Source organism: Hyla sarda, chromosome 5 (genome assembly GCF_029499605.1).
Source record: "Hyla sarda isolate aHylSar1 chromosome 5, aHylSar1.hap1, whole genome shotgun sequence".
NCBI classification, from domain to species: Eukaryota; Metazoa; Chordata; class Amphibia; order Anura; family Hylidae; genus Hyla; species Hyla sarda.
The window spans coordinates 335,360,622-335,382,551 of record NC_079193.1 but is presented as its reverse complement, the minus strand read 5'-3'; the positions used below and the strand labels follow the sequence as shown (position 1 = coordinate 335,382,551).

The 21,930-nt window shown below is 41.7% G+C and overlaps 1 protein-coding gene across 1 annotated transcript in view; it reads left to right on the top strand.

Annotated features, from left to right (window-relative positions):
• Window positions 1-21,930, top strand: part of LOC130274587 (neural-cadherin-like) — a 101,004-nt gene that overhangs the window by 20,704 nt on the left and 58,370 nt on the right. The window contains exons 9-16 of the mRNA XM_056523020.1: window positions 4,816-4,984; window positions 8,897-9,067; window positions 9,152-9,324; window positions 9,526-9,693; window positions 10,714-10,963; window positions 12,384-12,511; window positions 15,059-15,245; window positions 15,855-15,998. Of these exons, the coding sequence (XP_056378995.1) occupies window positions 4,816-4,984; window positions 8,897-9,067; window positions 9,152-9,324; window positions 9,526-9,693; window positions 10,714-10,963; window positions 12,384-12,511; window positions 15,059-15,245; window positions 15,855-15,998 (1,390 nt within the window). The remainder of the gene's footprint in view (window positions 1-4,815; window positions 4,985-8,896; window positions 9,068-9,151; window positions 9,325-9,525; window positions 9,694-10,713; window positions 10,964-12,383; window positions 12,512-15,058; window positions 15,246-15,854; window positions 15,999-21,930) is intronic.

The following is a 21,930-nucleotide window of genomic DNA, read 5'->3' as shown; positions in this document are numbered from 1 at the left end:
GCTGTTAAAAATAAACATCGGGGCAAAGGTCACATAAAAATTGCACAGGTACAGACACTATATTATGAACTACGTTAAACTTTACACACCCTGTAGCATAGTCAAATAAAAGAAATTCCTGGAATACCCCTTTAAATGGTCTAAATGGGTTGCAAGTTTTACATAGTAACATAGTTCATAAGGTTGAAAAAAGACCAGAGTCCATCAAGTTCAACCTATAACCCTAATGAGTCCCTACTGAGTTGATCCAGAGGAAGGAAAAAAATCCCTCATACTAGAGGTAAAAATCCCTTCCCGACTCCAAATGTGGCATCAGAATAAATCCCTGGATCAACGTTCTGTCCCGATAAATCTAGTATCCATAACCTGTAATGTTATTATTCTCCAAAAATGCATCCAGACCCCTTTTGAATTCTTTTGAATACTGCTCTTACAGTAAAGAACCCTCGTCTGTGCTGGTGAAGAAACCTTCTTTCCTCTAGACGTAGAGGATGCCCCCTTGTTATAGATACAGTCCTGGGTATAAATAGATCATGGGAGAGATCTCTGTACTGTCCCCTAATATATTTATACATAGTTATTAGGTCGCCCCTAAGCCTTCTTTTTTCTAAACTAAATAACCCTAATTCTGATAATCTTTCTGGGTACTGTAGTCCTCCCATTCCCCGTTTTACCCTGGTTGCCCATCTTTGAACCCTCTCCAGCTCCACTATATCTTTCTTGTACACTGGTGCCCAGTACTGTACACAGTATTCTATGTGTGGTCTGACCAGTGATTTGTACAGCGGTAGAATTATTTCCTTGTTGTGGGCATCTATGCCCCTATTGATGCACCCCATGATTTTATTTGCTTGGCAGCAGCTGCCCGACACTGGTCACTACAGCTAACTTTACTATTAACTAAGACTCCCAAGTCCTTTTCCACGTCAGTTGTCCCAAGTGTTCTCCCATTTAATACATAATCCCAGCCCGGATTTTTCCTCCCCATGTGCATTACCTTACATTTATCAGTGTTGAACCTCATCTGCCACTTTCCAGCCCAAACCTCCAATCTATCCAGATCCATTTGTAACAGTGCACTGTCCTCTATTGTGTTTACCGCTTTACAGAGTTTAGTATCATCTGCAAAGATTGCTACTTTACTATTCAACCCCTCTACAAGGTCATTAATAAATATATTAAACAGAACAGGACCCAAGACTGACCCCCTGTGGTACCCTGCTAGTAACAGTCACCCAATCAGAATAAGTACCATTAATAACCATCCTCTGTTTCCTATCACTGAGCCAGTTACTTACCCACTTACACACATTCTCCCCCAGCCCCATCCTTCTCATTTTATGCACCAACCTTTTATGTGGCACCGTATCAAATGCTTTGGAAAAATCCAGATATACAACATCCAGTGATTGCCCCTGGTCCAGTCTGGAGCTCACCTCCTCATAAAAGCTGATCAGGTTAGTTTGACAGGACCGATCCCTCATAAAGCCATGCTGATATGGAGTCATACATTTATTTTTATCAAGATACTCCAAAATAGCATCTCTTAGAAAACTCTCAAACAATTTAAATACAACAGAGGTTAAACTAACAGGCCTAGAATTCCTGGGGTCACCTTTTGACCCCTTTTTAAATATTGGCACCACATTTGCCATGCACCAGTCCTGGGGAACAGTCCCTGTCGCCATAGAGTCCCTGAATATTAAAAATAGGGGTCTGTCTATTACATTACTTAATTACTTTAGAACTCGGGGGTGAATGCCATCTGGACCTGGTGAATTGTCTATTTAGATTTTTTGTAGGCGGCACTGTACTTCTTCCTGGGTTAGACAGGTGACCTGTACTGGGGAGTTTACCTTATCTCGCTGTATTTCACCTGGCATTTCATTTTCCTCGGTGAATACAGTGGAGAAGAATTTGTTTAATATATTTGCTTTTATCTGATCCCTGTTATCTGATCCCTATCATTTTTTAAAGTGCCAACTCTTTTTAACCTTTTTGCTATTTATATAGTTATGGTCTATTCACACGTACAGTATTATGCTGCAGATTTTTATGTAAACTAAATGACTGAACACAAGATCAAATAATGCGCATCAAATCTGCGCAGGATAGTCTACGGATAAACAGACCCTTAAAGAACATTTTGGGGTTAGTTTTACTCTCTTTGGCAATGAGTCTTTCTGTCTCTATTTTTGCGGATTTTATCAGTTTTTTACATGTTTTACATTTTTCTCTATAGCTTTTTAATGATTCTTCACTGCCGTCCTGTTTTAGTAGTTTAAATGCTTTATTTTTGTCATTTATTGCCCCCTAAACATTTTTATTCCTCCATATTGGTTTTCTTTTATTTCTGACCCTTTTATTCCCATAAGGTATATACATCTTACAGTGAGAATTTAAGATATTTTTAAAAGTCTCCCATTTAGTGTCAGTATTGTTGTTTTTGAGGACATGATCACATTTTATATTGTTGAGGGCTTCTCTGAGTTGGTCAATCTTTGCCTTCCTAAACTTCATTGTTTTTGTGGCCCCTCGAGAGATTCCCTTATTGAAGAACAAGTTATAATGTATTATATTATGATCACTATTTCCTAGGTGTCCTTCTACTTGCACATTAGTTACTCTGTCAGGTCTGTTGGTTAATATTAAGTCTAGTAGGGCGCCCCCTCTGGTCGGGCCCTGCACCATTTGGGACAGATAATTGTCTTTCGCTATAGTCAGAAACCTATTTCCTTTATGAGATTCACAGGTCTCAGTCTCCCAGTTTATATCAGGATAGTTAAAGTCCCCCATTTTTATCACCTCATTCTGATTTGCTGCCTTGTTTATTTGCCTCAGTAATTGATCTTCTGCCTCTTCCATTATGTTTGGTAGCTTATAGCAAACCCCTTTTTTATTTTTATCTCCATATATTTCTACCCATAATGACTCCACATTATCGTTTCCCTCCCATATATCCTCCCGTAGTGCGGCCTTCAGACTCGATTTAACATACAGACAAATTCGTCCCCCTTTCCGTTTTGTCCGATCCTTCCTGAATAGACTATAACCCTGTATGTTGACCGCCCAGTCACAGGTATCGTCCAACCAAGTCTCTGTTATACCCACTATGTCATAATCCTCCTCAGACATCAACCACTCCAGTTCGTCAGTTTTATTGGTCAGACATCTGGCATTAGTCATCATGCAGTTCAATGGTGTTTGTTTTTTCTTCCTATGATGCCTATCCCTATTAACTATTCTAACCCCTCCGTCCGCTCCACCCCCAGGTACATTAATAAGTCCCCCTCTCAATCTACACTATCTTCCCCCTCTATGTTGTAGGTTCCCTGGCCCCCCAGTCCCTATTTAAACACTCCTCCACCCTTCTAGCCATCTTCTCCCCAAGCACAGCTGCACCCTCCCCATTGAGGTGCAGCCCGTCCCTATGGTAGAGCCGGTATCCGACAGAGAAGTCGTCCCAGTTCTCCATGAACCCAAACCCCTCCTTCCTACACCAGCTTCTGAGCCACTTGTTTACCTCCCTAATCTCCCGCTGCCTCTCTGGTGTGGCTCGTGGTACAGGTAATATTTCAGAAAATACTACCTTGGAGGTCCTTGTCTTAAGCTTGCGGCCTAAGTCCCTGAAATCATTTTTAAGGACACTCCACCTACCTCTTACTTTGTCATTGGTGCCAATATGTACCATGACTGCTGGGTCTTCTCCAGCCCCACCCAGCAACCTGTCAACCCGATCCGCAATGTGCCGAACTCGAGCGCCAGGAAGACAACACACATTTCAGCGATACCGGTCTTTGTGACAGATTGCCCTGTCTGTCCCCCTAATAATTGAATCCCCCACTACCAGTACCTGTCTGGCCTGCCCTGCACCCCTCCCTCCTTACTGGAGCAAACCCCCCCCCCCCCCCCCCCCCCCTGGCGGTCAGAGTCCTACTGCAGTATTGCTAGCTCTGAAATGGCATCCCCCTCATCTGCCAACCGGGCAAACTTGTTGGGGTGTACCAGATCAGGACTAGCCTCCCTGACACTTTTCCCTCTACCCCATTTTCTAACTGTAACCCAGCTAAATGCCTGACTGTCCTGCACCTCCGTCACACTATCCTCCCCCACCTCTACCCCAGAGAGTAGTTGCTCAGTGAAGAGGAGACTCCTCTCCAAGTTGTCAATGCATCTCAGTGTCACCAGGTGCTCATCTAGATCCAGGATCTGGGCTTCCAAATAAACAACTCACACACATCTCGCACAATAATATGCACCCTCAAACTCCTGTTCAAGGATTGCATACATTATGCAAGATGTACACTGGACTGCCTTTTAAATATTTCATTTAAACCTGAATTCAAAGTTCCTTAATTTTGAGTCCCTCTCACTTTTATACTTCCACTCACTTGTATACTTCACACTCTTGTATACAGACGCACAATCACTAGCTCAGACAATCTCTTAGTATACTTTCTTTTATAGTTACCAGACACCACCTCTCTCTTCCACTGCCTGGAAGTGAATGAGGTCCTCCACAAGCTTCTCACAATAAATTGCTGGAATTTTGGCCTCACTGGTGAAACTGAGTCAGGTTGATATTCCAGTTCTAAGGGGTTGAGGTCAGGGTTTTATGATAGCCACTCCATTACCTTTACTTTGGCCTACCAAACGTAGCATAACCCCTTTAAGATTCCAAGTTATTATCTAATTGACTTTCAGTTATTGTTTTCACTCCTATCCAATCCTCCTTTCCACTCAACACTGCATTGGTTTGTTTTTTCACATTTTTATATTTCTATGTTTTATATACTTTTATTTTTATTTCCTTAGTGTTTTCAATACAATGAAAATTCATGGATTTTGGAGAACCAGCTTCCTGGCACCTTTGTCCTACAAGTAGAAGCTCATGATGCAGACACTGGATTAAATGGAGAAGTGAAGTATGGACTGATGCATAGAGAAGGTGCAAGTCCAGCATTTATTATTGATGCTTATACAGGTAAAATAAACTCATGGTTATTATACACTAGATTCCAAACGATTTAAAGGAAAAAAAGATAATAAAAAGATACAAAAATTCCAATCTCATGTTCTACTTACTCTTAGACTACACTCAACCTATAATCAAAAATGCAAGAAATGCAAAGAAGAAAATGACCAGAATTTAATCCACTTTTGTTTTTTCCTCCTTACCTTTTAAAAATCATAACCCTTTTCCACCTAAAAATCCATATTATGGCTTATTTTTTGCGTCGACAATTCTACTTTGCAGTGACATTAGTCATTTTACCCAAAAATGCACGGTGAAACGGAAAAAAAAATCATTGTGCGACAAAATCGAAAAAAAAAAACGCCATTTTGTAACTTTTGGGGGCTTCCGTTTCTCCGCAGTGCATATTTCGGTAAAAATGACACCTTATCTTTATTCTGTAGGTCCATACGGTTAAAATGATCCCCTATTTATATAGGTTTGATTTTGTCGCACTTCTGGAAAAAATCATAACTACATGCAGGAAAATGTATACGTTTAAAAATGTCATCTTCTGACCCCTATAACTTTTTTATTTTTCCATGTACAGGGCGGTATGAGGACTCATTTTTTGCGCCGTGATCTGAAGTTTTTATCGGTATGATTTTTGTTTTGATCGGACTTTTTGATCACTTTTTATTCATTTTTTTAATGGTATAAAAAGTGACCAAAATACGCCTTTTTGGACTTTGGAATTTTTTTTGCGCGTACGCCATTGACCGTGCGGTTTAATTAATGATATATTTTTATAGTTCGGACATTTACGCACGCGGTGATACCACATATGTTTATTTTTTTTTTTTTTTACACTGTTTTATTTTTTTTATGGGAAAAGGGGGGTGATTCAAACTTTTATTAGGCAAGGGGTTAAATGACCTTTATTAACACTTTTTTTTTACATTTTTTTTGCAGTGTAATAGGTCCCATAGGGACCTATAACACTGCACACACTGATCTCCTATGCTGATCACTGGCGTGTATTAACACTCCTCTTATCAGCATTATCGGCGCTTGACTGCTCCTGCCTGGATCTCAGGCACGGAGCAGTCATTCGTCGATCGGACACCGAGGAGGCAGGTAAGGGCCCTCCCGGTGTCCGATCAGCTTTTCGGGATGCCGCGATTTCACCGCGGCGGTCCCGAACAGCCCGACTGAGCAGCCGGGATACTTTCAGTTTCACTTTAGAAGCGGCGGTCAGCTTTGACCGCCGCTTCTAAAGGGTTAATACCGCACATCGCCGCGATCGGCGATGTGTGGTATTAGCCGCGGGTCCCGGCCGTTGATAAGCGCCGGGACCGAAGCGATATGATGCAGGATCGCGGCGCGATCCTGCTTCATATTGCGGGAGCCAGCGCAGGACGTAAATATACATCCTGCGTCGTTAAGGGGTTAAAAAGGGGTACTCCGGTGAAAACTTTTTTTCTTTTAAATCAACTGGTGGCAGAAAGTTAAACATATTTGTAAATTACTTCTATTAAAAAAATCTTAATCCTTCCAGTACTTATTAGCTGCTGAATACTACAGAGGAAATTCTTTTCTTTTTGGAATGCTCTCTGATGACATCACGACCACAGTTCTCCCTGCTGACGTTATTATAATAATAACGCTTTATTTATTGTTGTCCTCAGTGGGATTTGAACCCAAGTCCCCAGCACTGCAAGGCACCAGTGCTAACCACTGAGCCACCATGATGCCCTTAGCATACATTTGCTATGCATCTGTTATGAATGGTTGCTAAAATGGACAGAGATGTCAGTAGAGAGAACTGTGTTCGTGATGTCATCAGTGTTCCAAAAAGAAAGGAATTTCCTCTGTAGCATTCAGCAGCTAATAAGTACTGGAAGGATTAAGATTTTTTTTATAGAAGTAATTTACAAATATGTTTAACTTTCTGCCACCAGTTGATTTAAAAGAAAAAAAGGTTTTCACCGGAGTACCCCTTTAACCCCTTAAGGACCAAGGACGTACCGGTACGTCCTTGGTCCTGCTCTTCTGATATAACGCGGGGTTACACAGTAACCCCGCGTCATATCATGGCGGGCCCGGCGTCATAGTGAAGCCGGGACCCGCCTCTAATAGCGCGCAGCGCCGATCGCGGCGCCGCGCGCTATTAACCCTTTAGCCGCGCGCTCAAAGCTGAGCCGCGCGGCTAAAAGTGAAAGTGAAAGTTCCCGGCTAGCTCAGTCGGGCTGTTCGGGATAGCCGCGGCTAATCGCGGCATCACGAACAGCTGACAGGACTGCCTCCTCGCTGTCCGATCGCTGAATGACTGCTCAGTGCCTGAGATCCAGGCATGAGCAGTCATCCGGCAGAATCGTTGATCACTGGTTTCTTATGAGAAACCAGTGATCAGCATAGAAGATCAGTGTGTGCAGTGTTATAGGTCCCTATGGGAGCTATAACACTGCAAAAAAAAAGTGAAAAAAAAAAGTGAATAAAGATCATTTAACTCCTCCCCTATTAAAAGTTTGAATCACCCCCCTTTTCCAATAAAAAAAAAAACACAGTATAAATAAAAATAAAAATAAACATATGTGGTATCACCACGTGCGGAAATGTCCGAATTATAAAAATATATCATTAATTAAACCGCTCGGTCAATGGCGTGCGCGCAAAAAAATTCCAAAGTCCAAAATAGTGCATTTTTGGTCACTTTTTATATCATTTAAAAATGAATAAAAAGCGATCAATAAGTTCTATCAATGCAAAAATGGTACCGTTAAAAACTTCAGATCACGGTGCAAAAAATGAGCCCTCATACCGCCCCATACACGGAAAAATAAAAAAGTTATAGGGGTCAGAAGATGACAATTTTAAACGTATTAATTTTCCTGCATGTAGTTATGATTTTTTCCAGAAGTCCGACAAAATCAAACCTATATAAGTAGGGTATCATTTTAATCGTATGGACCTACAGAATACATATCAGGTGTCATTTTTACCGAAAAATGTACTACGTAGAAACGGAAGCCCCCAAAAGTTACAAAACAGCGTTTTTTTTTCAATTTTGTCGCACAATGATTTTTTTTCCCACTTCACCATAGATTTTTGGGCAAAATGACTGATGTCATTACAAAGTAGAATTGGTGGCGCAAAAAATAAGCCATCATATGGATTTTTAGGTGTAAATTTGAAAGAGTTATGATTTTTTAAAGGCAAGGAGCAAAAAACGAAAATGCAAAAACGGAAAAACCTCCGGTCCTTAAGGGGTTAAGCCCCATTCAAACCTTTTTTTTACCAAATGCCAAAAATGTATGTACCATAGTGGTATACCATGTGGCTTCTATGGGGCCCTTGGAAAGATGTTCTGGTTGGTTTTATTCCTTTATCTATTGTCAAAAAAACTGTGCAGATCTCCTCTTTCTGTCAGCAAATTATTAGAGGGAGGCATTGACCAAGGGGTCATTAAAAGGAAAGGAGATATATGCACCAGACCTTTATGTACTGGTGGAAAAAATAAGAAAACATTATAGGAGGTCTATGTTGATATTTGCTATGGGGTCCCCATTATTCTAGGTACGTCACTACCAAAGGTATATGTCAGGATATCTGGAAATAGGTATGCTGACTGCAACGTACTAACAGCAGGCCCATTGAGTTTATTGTACTGAATGTAGTCTACTAGTGACTATGTTCAGTCCACTTCCCGAATGTTACTAAAAATTAAAGTAGACCTTGCTTTTTTAGGGTCCCACACAAAATAGAATATACGTTTGGTAAAAAGGCTGAACATAGTCACTAATCAGTGGGATAATTGCGACTGTGCCACAGTATACATCAGCATACCTTTTTGCCAATATCTGTTGTACACTTCTTACGTATCAGTAAAATGTGATGCGACTGGGGTCTTACCATGTTGAATGTTCCTTTTTTTGTGTGTAGGTGTGATCACTACTGCACAGAGCTTTGACCGTGAGAAGCAGCGGGAGTACACCATCTCAGTGACTGCCACAGACCAAGCTCAGGAGCCTTTGATTGGCGTTTGTCAAGTTACAATTTTCGTGGCTGATATCAATGACAATGACCCCAAATTCGAGAACAGTCGTTACCAATGTGAGTGAACGCCACGTTTTCCTATGGCTGATGACATACAGTAGGTCTAACTAGACAGAGTCTCTTCATTTTTTTTCCTTCTAGACTTTCTCCGTGAAGACACACCTGTCGGAACCAGTTTCCTTCGTGTTGCGGCCATAGATGATGACCAGGGGGTCAATGCTGCCATTACATACACAATGTTAGCACAGCAGCCAGAGTATTTTAAGATCAACCCTAGCACTGGATGGGTTTATGTCAGCTATCCAATATCCCAGGTACTAAAAAAAGTCTAAAAAAAACAACACCACACAACACTATGGGCCGTGTCTAGTTTTGCAGCTCATTCTATTTATTTGAATGGGGCTGTGGAGGAACAATATGAAAGGTAGAACTTGATGGACTTTTATTGTTTTTTTTTTCAACGCTCTAACTTTTACAAAAGAAAAACTACATATAATGTTACCCATCTTCTTTAGATATCTTATATCACTCGACACATCATTGCTACAGATGGAGGCAACCGAAGCTCTACTGTGGAGCTTTCTGTGACCATCACTAATGTTCTTAACCAGCCTCCGCAGTGGGAACAGGGAAGATATTGGGTCTCCATTCCTGAAAATATAACTCCCGATTCAAAGATTGTGGTATGTACTGATCCAACTCATGTTTGCTTTCACAATGTAAAAAAAGATGTAATAAAATCTGGGCTCTATATAGGACCAAAAGTCCTCACACACCTACGCCCACTACAAGTCCTTTTTGTTTAGAGGGTTCCTCAAAAGAAATTCGCAGGGAGAGTGCCCTGCTGCTGGGAGCTCTAGTGATCAGCTGTAACTTACAGGGGAATCTGGCATCAAGTGCTCAATTAAACTGTAGCGCCACCACAGGAGAAAAGAAGCATTACACCATGTCCATTAATAGGCTGTCTATGTAATGCATCAACTCACTGGGTCCTCCAGAATGAGAGAAGCTCTTCTATGTGAGTAAATGATACTGATCATAAATGAGAGACTCAAAATTAGAATTTTTTTTAAACAGATTTTTAAAAATAGACAATTCCTTTAAAGAGTACCTCTCATCAAATAAACTTTTGGTATATTTTAGATTAATGAATGTTGAATAACTTTCCAATAGCATGTTAATGAAAAATATGCTTCTTTCTATTGTATTTTTCCCGATCAGTCCTGTCAGCAAGCATTTCTGACTCATGCTGGAGTCCTAAACACTCAGAGCTGCCAGCCTGCTTTGTTCACAGCCAAACAGGCTGTGAACAAAGCAGGCTGGCAGCTCTGAGTGTTCTCCTTTGTGAACAAAGCAGACTGGCAGCTCGTAGTGTTTAGGACTCTATCATGAGTCTGAAATGCTTGCTACCAGGACTGGTAGGGAGACCCCTAGTGGTCATTTCTTCAAAGTGGAAAATTAAATAGAAAGAAGCATATTTTTTAATAACATGCAATTGTAAAGTTATTCTGCATACATTAATCTATAATATATCAAAAGTTTTTTTGATGAGAGGTACCCTTTAATCTGCATGCACATCATAAATAAAAATAGAAAAAATCAAATGGCCCTATATCTTATTGTATTGTCACAGGGTTGAAATTAACCTCATACAGTGGTATTTGGTCTTCATACATTTACTTTTTTTTTTGTATTTACCGTAGACTGTGAAAGCTTCTTCTTTGCTTGATGACCCTCGAGTAACATACAACATGGAGGAAGGCCTGGTACCAGAGACAAACAATCCCATCCGCTTTTACCTGAAGCCTAATAGAGCTGAAGGCTCAGCTTCCATACTTGTTTCTGAACCGCTGGACTATGAAGGAACTAAGTTCTTTACCTTGAGGATTAGAGCTCAGAACGTGGCTATTGTTCCATTGGCTTCTTTTACAACAATTCATGTCAATGTGACTGGTGAGTAGTACTAGAGTCTTATGGTGAATCTACTTCAAAAACCAGGGTTGGAGCTGCCCACGAGGTTATGGCACCATATTAGGGCCTAGCCACAACAGGGTCCAGGAGCTACTACATAGACAAACCTGAGGGGAAATCATTTACATAGTTAATTCACAAATAAGCCGTTAGACTTTTATGGTGATATGTCCTGTGTGTTCAATGAATATAGCAGTTTACATACTTACCAACATTTAAAGGCTATGGACACCCTTGAAATGCACTTTATGTATTCTTGCTATATACTTACTATGCCACAAAAAAAAAAAAAAAAAATTATTCATAAAATGTTTTGCTTAGTTTCTCTTCTATATCCTCCACAGTTGTGTGTGAGCTCTATTTACTCTTTACACATGTATAGAGCTTATCTGATTCTCCCCTGCAAATTGCATTGTATCTGTTTTGCACCCTATCTACAGCTCGCTTCTATCCACACTTCCAACTGATATATAACCTCCTCTTCCTTCCTGCTGCAATCTGTTACACTGAGAGAGCAGAAAATCTGTCTGATGGGTTTATCTTCTCATTCTCTCTCTCTCTCTCTCTCTCTCTCTCTCTCTTTCTCTTTCTCTTTCTCATTCTCTCTCTCTCTCTCTCTCTCTCTCTTTCTCTCTCTCTCTCTCTCTCTCTGAGAGACAGCAAAACAGTGAGAAATTTTTAATGAAGATGATTTGGAAAATTGCTTAAAGGACATCTGCAGCCCTTTAAACCCTTATCCACTATCCTATAGGGGATAAGTGTTTTAACGCGGGGGGTCCGACTGCTGGGGCCCCCCGCGATCTCCTGCACTGGGCCGCGGCTCTCCCCTGCAGGAGGCGTGCCGGCCGCAGTATGACGTTGCGGCCGACATGCCTCCCCACCTCTCCAATAGAACTGTATGGGGACGGGGCAGGGAGGGGGTACAACCGTCTACCTCTCAGGTCGACGCTACGCACATTAGCTGAGCGTTAAGGCCGAGGCGCCATTTAGGAGATCACAGGGGGGGGGGGGGTCCCCCACCATCAAACACTTATCCCCCAGGTGTCCTTTAACTTTGCATTCAGGAAACAAATGAACAATAAATAAAAAAAATTAAAAAATCAGTAGAAAAGTGTCCATAGTCTACATTAGGTCTCTACATTTGATTTTTGCAGTTTGCATAAACCTTGTCCTATTTATGGCTTGGATTGTCCTAGAAAAATCAGCAATGTTGACTAAGCAGATTATAATACAGTGAACTGGTTATGTACATATTGTACCCCAGAAGTAATGGAATGGCCCACAGATGTGATATGTGGGTGAGGAGGTAGTTTTTATCCTGCTGCCTTCATTCTGATACACCGGGTGCTGACATGAGGAATCGGCAAACTTTTTCTTGATATTTGTTCCTTCTCTTTTATAGATGTCAATGACAACGTCCCGTTCTTCACGTCGTCTTCTTATGAAGTGACTTTACCAGAGGGAGCAGAGATTGGTTCATCCATAGTAGAAGTTAGAGCTACAGATCAGGACTCTGGGCTTCATGGAAAGGTCCTTAAAAGTTAATGCAGTAAATGAGAGTTGATAACAACTGGACTTATATAGACCATTACATCTTATATTAGAGGGTGTACCATGGCTTAATTTACTGTTCGAAACTCAAATTGTACCTGTCCTTTTAGAAAACGTATGACATGTCCTAGAGACATGTCAACATTTGGGATCGGTCGGGGTCTAAGTGTTTTGACCACGACCAATTATTAGATCGAGCAGGGAGAAGAGCGCAGCTGACTGGGACAACCCCATACACTTACATTGTAAATTTGTCTTGCTTAGCGCACTCTTCTCCCAGCCGGTTCTAGCTATCAGTTGTGGACTTTTGACATGTCTCTACAATACTTTTGGATAAGGATAGGAAAAAAAACGACCTTGGCAGCAGGCGCTCAGGATCCCAGAGGAAGTGGTCACACTCAGGTCATAAGGTGGCAAAGTGCAGCAACTTTATTTGATGTACAGCAATAAAAGAATGACGCGTTTCGGGGTGAAACTACCCCTTCATCAGATTGACTGTAGTACATACACAACATGAGGCAGGTGGGGTTTAAATAGACAGAATAATTATCATACAAGATGGAGGATGGTGCAAAGGTGAAAGGTCATCATCCACTTAACAAAATGATTGTACTGATATATACTTATAAAGAACCACTGTAGAGACTGGGGAGAGGAATAAAATGTATATTATATAAATGGACGCTAAAAACAGACCCCAAATACGCATATTTCCTATATGCTCAAGGTGAGCGGCAAATTTATAGAGCCTGCAAGAACCCCCTCCCGCAAGGGAAAATTCCCCCCCCCCTGTATCCATGGTAACGCACGAGGCGCCAACCTTTGGTCTTTTTCTTTTTTCGCTTTTCTACATCTACAATACTTTTGGCATGTCTCTACAAACATTTTTTAAAGTGGCAGTGCCCATTTAAAGGGAACCTAAACATTAAAAGTGCAGTCCAATCTTCAGGCACCATGTTATAGAGCAGACAGAGCTGAGTAGACTGATATATAATTTTGTGAGAAAAGTTTGAGGATAACTTGTCATTTTATTCATGTAAATCTCTGCCCAGTGTGAGCTAAGTAGTCATGTGGGCGGTGCTAATAAGTGTGAATATAGAGAGAACTGTCATAAGCTAGAACTTGACTAGCGAGCCCAGAATGGGCAGAGATTTACAGACTGGACTGTATTTTCAATGTGGCAGGAACTCATCAAGACATCCCTTTCATTTATACAGTGGTCCCTCAAGTTACAATATTAATTGGTTCCAGGACGACCATTGTATGTTGAAACCATTGTATGTTGAGACCATAATTCTATGGAAACCTGGTAATTGGTTCTGAGGTCAACAAAATGTCATCCAAAAATAGGAAAAAGTGATGATTAAAGAAAAATAAGTAGATAACTAATATAGACAAAGCAAATACATATAAAAGTAATAAAGATCTGCTGGGAGCTGTAATCACTGTCTATGTCAGTTTTTCCCAAGCAGGGAGTCTCCAGCTGTTGCAGAACTACAACTCCCAGCATGCCCGGACAGCCAAAGGCTGTCCGGGCATGCTGGGAGTTGTAGTTTTGCAACAGCTGGGGGCACCCTGCTTGGGAAACACTGGTCTATTTAGAGGACAGGAGCTTCTTCAGGGTCCTGTACAGTACACACAGTGTCCTAAAAAAGTAACATGGAGTCGCTCTCACCTGGTGTCCAAAGGAGCAGCTAACCCTGGTACAGGTAAAGTGTACAGAACATGTTGTACTTCCCTGTGCTGTAGGGGGCGCTACCAGACACCAGTCAGTGCATGCACTTCAGTAATACAGGGGTTTTACCAGTGAAATGTCCATTCTGATTGGTCCGTTCTTCCAGCCATTGACACGTTTTGCAGATCTGGACTGTCTGTACATTGTATGTTGAGTCTGGTTTCCAGTTACAATGGTCCAGAAAAGACCATTGTATGTTGAAACTATTGTATGTTGAGGCCATTGTAAGTTGAGGGATCACTGTACCGTATTAGGGCTTATGGATGTCACGGAGGGGTCTCCAACTTGGGAGGCTTATGTTATGCTTCTTGTGAATTCAGGTAGAAGAAACAGACATGGTCGCACATCTACATATTGTATTTTGATCTAATTGCTTCTCAGCATAAATTCAAAAACTAACATGTGCGGCGTCTGTTGCTGCCGTGGCGCCGTGTCTGTGGGGAGGTGCGACCCATGGACTTGTTTGAGTGGCATTGGGTCGCTCTGCCAGTGGGTCGTTCCCCCTGGGTGCACTGGTGTCGCGGCGGTGGTGTTCACTGCCCAGTGCTATGCCATTTTATGCTAGGGACGTTAGGGACCCGCTCAAATTAGGTGGCCTTGACGTGGCGTGTGGGCTTGTACCTTTTGATCAAAATGTATACTAACAACCTGTTAGTTTTTGAATTAATGCTGAGAAGCAAGTAGATCAAAATGCAATATGTAGATGTGCGACCATGTCTGTTTCTTCTACCTGAATTCACATTATGTTATGCTTCTATTGAATGGTTAACTTTTTTTTTTTTTATGCACAGGTTCAATACAGAATACTAAAAGATGTCAATGAAGACTACCAACATTTCACAATCGATCCTGAGACAGGAGTTATATACACAGCAACTCTGTTCGACCGGGAGAAACAGGCATCTTATCTCATTGAGGTTCAGTCTCAGGACTCCACAGAGTCAGCTCGGCCAGGGATGCAAGGACATTCTAACACGGGTAAAAAAAATTAAAAAAAACAGCAACAATTTACAGTAAAATATACACGACACTTTCACTAGGCATTTGGGCATCCTAAGGCTATATTCACACCCAGTATTTCAGTCAATATTTCGATCAGTATTTTAGCCAAAACAAGCTGTGGAGCTAACACAGAGTAAAACTCTTTCTCTGGACCTGCTTCTTGTTTTGCCTAAAAAAAAAAGTGAGCAAAATACTATTTGTGGACACAGACCCTCGAGATGTCACGCCACGCCCCCTCAATGCAAGTCTATGGGAGGGGGCGTGGCAACTGCCACGCCCCCTCCCATAGACTTGCATTGAGGGGACGTGGAGTGGCGGCACGAGGGGCATGGCCGGGACATCACGCCCCCTACAGCTCACACCCAGCATTTAGGACAAAATATTCCGAACGTTGGGGCAGTGGAGTACCTTTTTAAAAGTTCAGAGACTTATACATCAGATGTGCAACATTTTGGCCCGTTTATCGTTTTTTTTTAAAATAATATTTTTCCTCAAGGAACGATATGCACTCGATGAAATGGGAAATTCTGGCAATGGGATAGACACGTAAAGGTGACAATGACTGGTGTTCTGTCTTCTCCCTAGATACGGCCTATGTGAGAATATTTGTAAGTGATGTCAATGACAATGCCCCAATGTTCCCTCAGCAGAAGTATGAGACCAGTGTGGAGGAAGATAAGGATGTGGGATATGTTGTAATGACTGTAAGCGCTATTGATGAAGATGAAGGTAATTTCTCTGTTACTTATTCCATTTGTTTTGTCGTTAATTAGTTTTTTTTAATTATTATTACGGCATGAAGTGATTCTCGTACACGTTTATATTTTGGAATTGGTCATGTGACAAAAACTACCCCCTCATAGATTAGATATGTGTTAAGTACCCTTGACCACAACTCCAGAAATTCATTATACCTTAAAGGGGTACTTTGGTGAAAAACTATATATATATATTTTTTTTCTAAATCAACTGGTGCCAGAAAGCTAAACAGATTTGTAAATTACTTCTATTATAAAATCTTAATCCTTCCTGTACTTATTAGCTGCTGAATACTACAGCGGAAATTCTTTTCTTTTTGAATCACAGAGCTGTCTGCTGACATCATGAGCACAGTGCTCTCTGCTGACATCTCTGTCCATTTTAGGAACTGCTCAGAACAGCATATGTTTGCTATGGGGATTTCCTTTTACCCTGGACAGTTCCTAAAATGGACAGAGATGTCAGCAGAGAGCACTGTGGTCATGATGTCAGCAGAGAGCTCTGTGTTTCAAACGGAAAAGAATATCCACTGTAGTATTCAGCAGCTAATAAGTACAGGAAGGATTAAGATTTTTTTAATAGAAGTAATTTACAAATCTGTTTAACTTTCTGGCCCCAGTTGATTTAAAAAAAAAAAAAAGTTTTTCACCGGAGTACCCCTTTAACCTCTTAAGGACCCAGGACGTATGGGTACGTCCTGGGTCCCGGTCCTGCGATGTAACACGGGGTCACACGGTGACCCCGCATCATATCGCGGCGGGCCCGGCGTCATAGTGAAGCCGGGACCCGCCTCTAATAGCAAGCGGCACTGATCGCTCTGCCGCGCGCTATTAACCCTTTAGCTGCGCGCTCAAAGCTGAGCCGCGCGGCTAAAAACGAAAGTGAAAGTTGCCGGTTAGCTCAGGGAGCTGTTCGGGATCGCCGCGGTATAATCGCTGCATCCCGAACAGCTGTAGCACAGGAGGAGGTCTTCTTACCTTCTCCTGTGCTGTCCGATCGCCGAAAGAATGCTTCAAGCCTGAGATCCAGGCTTGAGCATTCAATCGCCGAAAACACTGATTGATCCATTCCTATGGAGATGGATCAATCAGTGTAAAAGATCAGTACATGCAATGTTATAGCCCCCCCCTATGGGAGCTATAATATTGCATTAACAAAGTGTAAAAAAATCATTAACCCTTTCAATTATCCCTTCCCCTAATAAAAGTTTGAATCACCCGGCATTTCCAAGAATAAAAAAACACAGTGTAAATAATAATAAACATTTGTTATATCGCCGCGTGCGGAAATGTCCGAATTATAAAAATATACCACTTTTTAAACCGCTCGTTCAATGGCGTACGCGCAAAAAAATTCCAAAGTCCAAAATAGCGCATTTTTGATCACTTTTTATACCACAAAAAAGTGAATAAAAAGTGATCAAAAAGTCTGATCAGAACAAAAATGGTACCGCTAAAAACTTCAGATGACGGCGCAAAAAATTAGCCCTCATAGCGCCCTGAACACAGAAAAATAAAAAAGTTATAGGGGTCAAAAGATTACCATTTTAACCCCTTAAGGACCGGAGGTTTTTCCGTTTTTGCATTTTCGTTTTTTGCTCCTTGCCTTTAAAAAATCATAATTCTTTCAAATTTACACCTAAAAATCCATATGATGGCTTATTTTTTGCGCCACCAATTCTACTTTGTAATGACATCAGTCATTTTGCCCAAAAATCTATGGTGAAGCGGGAAAAAAATCATTGTGCGACAAAATTGAAAAAAAAACGCTGTTTTGTAACTTTTGGGGGCTTCCGTTTCTACGTAGTACATTTTTCGGTAAAAATGACACCTGATATGTATTCTGTAGGTCCATACGATTAAAATAATACCCTACTTATATAGGTTTGATTTTGTCGGACTTCTGGAAAAAATCATAACTACATGCAGGAAAATTAATACGTTTAAAATTGTCATCTTCTGACCCCTATAACTTTTTTATTTTTCCGTGTATGGGGCGGTATGAGGGCTCATTTTTTGCACCGTGATCTGAAGTTTTTAACGGTACCATTTTTGCATTGATAGGACTTATTGATCACTTTTTATTCATTTTTAAATGATATTAAAAGTGACCAAAAATGCACTATTTTGGACTTTGGAATTTATTTGCGCGCACGCCATTGACCGAGCGGTTTAATTAATGATATATTTTTATAATTCGGACATTTCCACACGCGGTGATACCACATATGTTTATTTTTACTTTTATTTACACTGTGTTTTTTTTTTTATTGGAAAAGGGGGGTGATTCAAACTTTTAATAGGGGAGGAGTTAAATGATCTTTATTCACTTTTTTTTTTCACTTTTTTTTTGCAGTGTTATAGGTCCCATAGGGACCTATAACACTGCACACACTGATCTCTTATACTGATCATTGTTATCCCATAGGGACCTATAACACTGCACACACTGATCTCTTATACTGATCATTGTTATCCCATAGGGACCTATAACACTGCACACACTGATCTCCTATGTTGATCACTGGTTTCTCATAAGAAACCAGTGATCAACGATTCTGCCGGATGACTGCTCATGCCTGGATCTCAGGCACTGAGCAGTCATTCGGCGATCGGACAGCGAGGAGGCAGGAAGGGGCCCTCCCGCTGTCCTGTCAGCTGTTCGGGATGCCGCGATTAGCCGCGGCTATCCCGAACAGCTCGACTGAGCTAGCCGGGAACTTTCACTTTCACTTTTAGCCGCGCGGCTCAGCTTTGAGCGCGCGGCTAAAGGGTTAATAGCGCGCGGCGCCGCGATCGGCGCTGCGCGCTATTAGAGGCGGGTCCCGGTTTCACTATGACGCCGGGCCCGCAGTGATATGACGCGGGGTTACTGTGTAACCCCGCGTTATATCGGAAGAGCAGGACCAAGGACGTACCGGTACGTCCTTGGTCCTTAAGGGGTTAAACATATACATTTTCCTGCATGTATTCATGATTTTTTTCTGAAGTGATACAAAATCAAACCTATAAGTAGGGTATCATTTTAACCGCATGGACCTACAGAATAAATATATGGTATCATTTTTGCCGAAAAATGTACTGCGTAAAAACGGAAGCCCCCAAAACTTACAAAATAGTGTTTTTTCATCAATTTTGTCGCACATTGATTTTTTTTCCCGTTTCACCGTAGATTTTTGGGTAAAATGACTAATGTCATTACAAAGTAGAATTAGTGACGCAAAAAATTTTAGGTGAAAATGTTTAAGAGTTATGATTTTTTAAAGTTTAGGAGGAAAAATTGAAAATGAAAAAACGGAAAAAGCCCGGGTCCTTAAGGGGTTAAAGGGCCACTCCAGCACAAAGTTATATTCCCCTCCCAGCATAACCATGGTGAGGGTAAATTTCTGCCCTACTCCCCCTCTTACTGAGCGCTTTATTTTCCTGATAGGACATAATTTCTGGCCCCGCTGCTCTCCACTGTGACACGCTGATTTACCGTACATTGGGGTTTGTGTGTGGACCGGAAAACACTTTCTTAATCTCAGTGTTACAATGGCAAAGTTACTTCTGTTCCACACAGCATCTCTTGCTCTAGAGGAACTGTGCTGTCCTGCATTTCACAGACATCCCACTGATGTAATGCTAAATTTGCCCTGTGGTGGCGCTGCTGGACAAATAAACACTTAAAGGTGTACTCCGCTGCTCAGCGTTTGGAACAAACTGTTCCGAATGCTGGAGCCATCAGCGGAAGCTCGTGACATCATAGCTCCGGCCCTCATGATGTCACACCCTGCCCCTCAATTCAAGTCTATAGGAGGGGGCGTGACAGTTATCACGCCCCCTCCCATAGACTTGCATTGAGGTTGTGGGGCATGACGTCATGAGGGGCGGAGCTCCCGCTGCTGGCTCCAGCATTCGGAACAGTTTGTTCCAAACGCTGAGCAGCGGAGTACCCCTTTAATGCTAGGTTTCTCCACACACTGCAGTTGATCGCTTTGGATCTTAATGTGTCCATACATTTTTAAAGGGGTATTCCAGGAAAAAACTTTTTTTTGTTATTTCAACTGGCTCCAGAAAGTTAAACAGATTTGTAAATTACTTCTATAAAAAAAATCTTAATCCTTTCAGTAATTAGCAGCTGCTGAAGTTGAGTTGTTGTTTTCTGTTTGGCAACAGTGCTCTCTGCTTGTCTCAGGAACTGCACAGAGTAGAAGAGGTTTGCTATTTGGGATTTGTCTCTAAACTGGGCGGTTCCCGAGACACGTGTCATCAGAGAGCAATTAGATAGAAAAGAATAACTCAACTTCAGCAGCTCGTAAGTACTGAAAGGATGAATATTTTTTAATAGAAGTAATTTACAAATCTGTTTAACTTTCTGGAGCCAGTTGATATATATATATAAAAAAAAGTTTTTTCCTGAATACCCCTTTAATAAGTGTCACCTAGCCTCTCCATACACATGAATGTCCATATGTTGTCTATGGGGGAAGGGTTAGCTGCAACCAAACAGCTATGGCATCGGCTTATCCCGCCAAAGACAAAAAGACCCTTCTCCCCACAGCCATCATCTGTGGTTGGTGCATATGGAGAATACAATACACATTACAGTAAGCCAAAGCCATGTGGGTAACAAACTACAGTTTCCATCATGTGTTGCTGAAATCTTCTCCAGGCTCTTCTCCTCTCCTATATTTCCCTGGTTGCTGAGTGAGTGTCCACTCACCTTTGCTTCGTATTTTACTTCTCCCTTCTGAACCTCTCACATTAGTTCCTACTTCCCATCCTCTGTTGTGGTGATTTTGTGGGAAACTGCTGAGAAGATTTCATTACTATATATTGAGGATTTTTGCCTTGCTCTGTATCCTTTTAAAGTGATATTGCTATAGTGATACCACCAGCCATGACAGCCATATTGGAAAGTTACAAAACTTTTCATTAAGACATAGAGACAAAGGAAAGGATCCAGCTCCCAGGTGTGAAAAAATCCACCTGGGAGTTTTTAATCGTGAATTTTAAAACCAAATAAGGGATAGCCACGAGGTGGCAAGTGACATGTCACTAATAAAAAGGAGGTGAAATGCCAACGCATTTAGAGCTGTCTCTCTTAGTCATGGCCTTTTCATTACACAATAATTTACATAATAGTGGAAACTCCTTTAAAGCATACCTATCATTACAAATAAGAGCAGTACTAAATTTAGAAAATTCTTAATACAGTATATATTACAGGGGTATTCCTATGCTGGCATTCTTTGCACATTCGTATGGGGACCCGGCATTACCACGGCTCTGCGCGGCTAATGTGCTTGTCTTCGACCTCACTGAGGTCAACAACACGCCCCCTCCATACATCTCTATGGGAGAGGTGGGGATGCCCGAATGCTGCATCTCCGCCTCTCCCATAGAGATACATGGAGGGGGCTTGACGACCGCGGCGTCAGACTACGACCGACACACCTCCTACAAGGGAGAGCTGCGGCAGAGCCAGGGCCCCGTACAGGAGATCGCGGGGGGGTCCCAGTGTAGGGATAAGTCTTTATGGCTGCAGATCTCCTTTAATGTCTGATAGGTGCCGGTCCCAAAGATTGAACCTGAATCTATCTTGATGGTTTCCTGTCTCCCTCATGCCTTTTGTGTCCGCTGGAGGTGGCCAGATAGACGAGAACAGCCAAGTGGGCTGTTTTATGTAGTTTTTGCCACTTCTATAGTGGTTAATGGGACTTGCGTAGCAACACTGTTCCCATAACAGGCAGGAGAGAGAGAGAGCAGAGGCGGACATCATGCCACTTAGCTCAGTTATAGGGAGAGAATTAACATTTGCTGAAAAGAAATAGAAAAAGTATAGCTAATAAATATCCATAGCGGTGGAGTTGTTGTGATTGTTGTTTGGTGACAAATGGTATTAACCGGGATGTTATGTG